Source organism: Abramis brama (assembly GCF_963993115.1).
Source record: "Abramis brama genome assembly, chromosome: 3".
In the NCBI taxonomy this organism is placed as follows: domain Eukaryota; kingdom Metazoa; phylum Chordata; class Actinopteri; order Cypriniformes; family Leuciscidae; genus Abramis; species Abramis brama.
Window position 1 is genome coordinate 10,613,115 of NC_139965.1, and position 4,084 is coordinate 10,617,198.

Consider the following 4,084-nt stretch of genomic DNA (forward strand, 5'->3'; position numbering starts at 1 on the left):
ATTTATTGTCACATTACTGTGCAAAAGTATTAACCATAACCACATAACCATAAAACTATATCAAATATAACTATACATCAGGAACGCCACTGAATCAATCAATCAAACAGTCTTGCAGTTGTAAAGTAGTTCAGTCAGACATTGATTTCAAAAGATAATTTTGTTTGCATGTTTCTGAGTTTTTGCTGCAATATTAATTATTGACTGTGTGTCATTAAGATCTTGAGCACCAATGCTTAGCTTTATTCATTCAGTGTGGTTTGGTTGGAAGGGCTGGAAGAGAAAAGGGCTTGAGAACAGACAGACAGAAGTTAGTAAGTTCAGTTCAGATCTTTAAACACTCAGACTGTAAACAGCATCATCTACTGGTCAGAACTGGAAGAGCAATAATACAAAGGACATGCATGACTGATAAATACATCAGTTTCATTTAGTTTTTACCAACACATACATTTTTGATGTAATCATTACAATTTACAAGCAAACTAGATTTTTAATTTTGTTTTTCTCCTGATGAAGTTTTGAGTTCATGACAGTGATCTTGATACTGCGATGCTTTTCAATATTTACTTCTGTGTTTCTCAGTGAAACCTGTAGTGACGGTGAAGCCAGATCAGCGTGTGTTCAGAGGAGAGACAGTCACTCTCACATGTGACACACAGAGAGGAGGAGACATTCAGAGATACAGCTGGATTAGACATGGATACACTGTCTACACATATACATCAACAGCAGAGTTCAGTTTCACAGCTGATGTGTCTCGCAGTGGTGAATACAGGTGTAGTGGAGAGAGATCAGGCTCACACACAGACTTCAGTGATGCTGTTACACTGACTGTATCAGGTGAGTCTTCATATTCACATCTGTTTATTGATCATCACTTATAATTTTCAGCCACATCTGTTCTTATAAGAGGACTGACAATTCACTTTAGAGTAATTATTCAGTAACTGCTGTGTGTGTGTCTGTGTGTGCATCAACCTCTCTTTAAACGCGAGTGTGTGTGCGTGTGTGTGAATCAACCTCTCTTTAAACGCAACAGTGTTTGTGTGTGTGTGTGCATCAACCTCTCTTTAAACGCAAGAGTGTGTGTTTGAACGCAAGAGTGTGTGTGTGTGTGTGTGAGTGTGAGTGTGTGTGTGTGTGTGTGTGAGTGTGTGTTCATTATACTCCCTTTGAACGCAAGTGTGTGTGTGTGTGTGAGTGTGTGTGTGTGTGTGTGTGTGTGTGTGTGTGTGAGTGTGTGTGTGTGTGTGTGTGTGTGAGTGTGTGAGTGTGTGTTCATCATCCTCCCTTTGAACGCAAGAGTGTGTGTATATATATATATTTAAAATTGTAACTATAACAAACTGTGGTTTGCCAACTTTCTGTTATTTTTTGCAAAAGTATATTTATCATCATATGACCAAGACCAGAGTAATGTATCACAGAATGGCTCCATGAACTAAATCCCTCTGGAAACCGTTGGTCAAATGCTTTGCTCAAAGACACAATAGTGATGGTTAACAGTTCATTCACTGCAGGGTTTATACCAGCAACATTCCCATTTACAACCGAAGGTCCTTCTGAACAATCAGTTTTATTCCCTGAAAGAGCAGTTTCAGTCTTTATGTTTCTGTCTTTCTTCTCAGGTTTACCCACATCTACAGTGACTGTGACACCAGACAGTCCTGTATTCACTGGAGAAACAGTCAATCTGAAGTGTGTGATAAACTCTGATCACAGTGACTGGAGATATGAGTGGTATAAAGGCAGTGTAAAGTTACAGACGTCTGATTATCGTTACACTGTAAACACAGACACTCTCACTATCAGAGGAGCTACTGAGTCTGATCAGGGTCAGTACAGGTGTACAGGACAGATCGATGGAAGACCAAACTCATCAACATCAAGCTCTCTTTATCTCTTTGTGAATGGTGAGTTCTCTTAAACTCTCTCTATTTATGATCATAAATACAATCGAGAGTCTTTGACTGGGATGTTACGTTCACACTAATAATGCGGTTCTCGCTCCTCTTTTGAAGGGTTAATTCTGTTTAATTCTCTCACAGATTGACGTGTTCTTGTGTTTAAAACCGTTAGATTGAGCAAGACAGAACTGAACGCAAAGCTCTTAAAACCTATTGTAATAGTTAAAGTATTTAAACGCCATCATAAAAACACTGCGCTCATTACACATGATATGAACCAGCAGCTAAAATGATTTATTATATTATTATATTTAATTATTGTATTGCTGACTGCACTGACTGGGAATCTGTGAATCTTTGCACAAATGCTGTGCTTTAGACTGAGCGTTACAGTTCATCTCTCTTTTGAGGCTTTCAATCTGTTTAATGTTTTGTGTTCAAACTTGAAGGAGCAAAACTGAATGAAACTGAATGCAGAGATCTGAAATACATTTTAAAGCTGAAGTATTTTACTTGAAGTGTGATCTTATAACAGATAAAGACGTCTGTCTGACGCATGTGAACACAGACCTGAGAAACAGCTAAAAAGAAGTGCTGTGTTATTGGCCGTTATACACTTTAATTTAAAAATATTTTTTTTCATATTTCCTTAAATATCTTTCTGTGCACTTACTGAAGTTTTTATACAAATGCAGCTTTGCTTTGATTTTCAGATGATCCTGTCGTCGTTCTGTCTCTGATTATGAATGTTGAAACTTTGAGTGTTGGATGAAATTAATCTTAATTCTAATGTTTGATGATGTTGATCAACTTTCATTATCTCACCTGAAAGTAATAATACTGTCATACTTTAATCTCCCTCATGTCGTTCCAAATCTGTATATTTTTCTTCTTTAGATTTTTCTAATATATATTTATAATGTGCTGATCGCTATAATAATGAGATGGTGAACTTTCAGAGTTCAAAAAGGACACAAAAGCACCATAAATGTGTCATAAAATAAGTCCAATTACTCTATATGACAGAAATCATGACTAAGAAGAGTATTTTAGTGTCCATCATCCTGTCCAGAGACACAGTTTAGAAATAAAACACACAGCCTCTGTTTACTGACAGTTTACAGTCATCTCTGATCACTGATGTTCTCCAGTAGAAAAATAAAAGACTGTCACTGTCAAAACTCTGAACACTGTGACCAGAAACAGAGACAGAAAGTTCAGACTGTCCAGTTATTTCACAGCAGAAATACAGGATCATTTACTGAGTTTAACAGAGGAAGATAAACTACAGATGTTCGACAGAAATCACTCAAAACACAAAGAAACAGGTTTAATAATCACTGCATTTACTAGTGGAAATAGTTTATAGAGAATCTTTAAGCTCTAAAAGTTCTCAGAAGAATTTGAATTAAACTATTTAGTTGACATAAAATATTGACATATTTGTCTTTCTTCTCAGGTTTACCCACATCTACAGTGACTGTGACACCAGCCAGTCCTGTATTCACTGGAGAAACAGTCAATCTGAAGTGTGTGATAGAGACTTACAGGAACTGGATCAGGAGAATTTACCAGACATATAGTCCAAATTACTGGTCAGATCCCTGGAGATATGAGTGGTATAAAGACAGTGTAATATTACAGACGTCTGATGATCGTTACACTGTAAACACAGACACTCTCACTATCAGAGGAGCTACTGAGTCTGATCAGGGTCAGTACGGGTGTAAAGGACAGAGAGATGGAAGACCAAACTCATCAACATCAAGCTCTGCTGTTTCTCTCTCTGTGAAGGGTGAGTTGAACATCATTGTCCTCATAAAAACTTTCACTACAAACTTTCCACTGATGTCTGTGAAAAAGGGATGCGCTCGACAAGCTTGTGCGTCTCGTAACAGCAATATAGGTGTGACTATAGTTTAATATTCCACTGATTAGTTCAGATGACTTTCTATCTTTTTTTCTTTTTTAACCAGCTTTTGTATCTCCATTATACTCTCTGTTGTCAGTTTCTTTGTCTGGACACAAACACTGTACACACTCTACACACTGTACACACACTGCATTAGTATCGGTTGTTGGTATCGGAGCATTTTTATGAGTATGAATATGAGAGCGCAGTATCGGGCCGACACCAATACTGGTGTTAATATAGACCTTTCTCACTCGTGGTT

The 4,084-nt window shown here is 37.4% G+C and overlaps 1 protein-coding gene across 1 annotated transcript in view; it reads left to right on the forward strand.

Annotated features, from left to right (window-relative positions):
- Window positions 1-4,084, forward strand: part of LOC311080145 (basement membrane-specific heparan sulfate proteoglycan core protein-like) — a 176,373-nt gene that overhangs the window by 110,048 nt on the left and 62,241 nt on the right. The window contains exons 10-11 of the mRNA XM_084109916.1: window positions 1,632-1,916; window positions 3,370-3,705. Of these exons, the coding sequence (XP_083966042.1) occupies window positions 1,632-1,916; window positions 3,370-3,705 (621 nt within the window). The remainder of the gene's footprint in view (window positions 1-1,631; window positions 1,917-3,369; window positions 3,706-4,084) is intronic.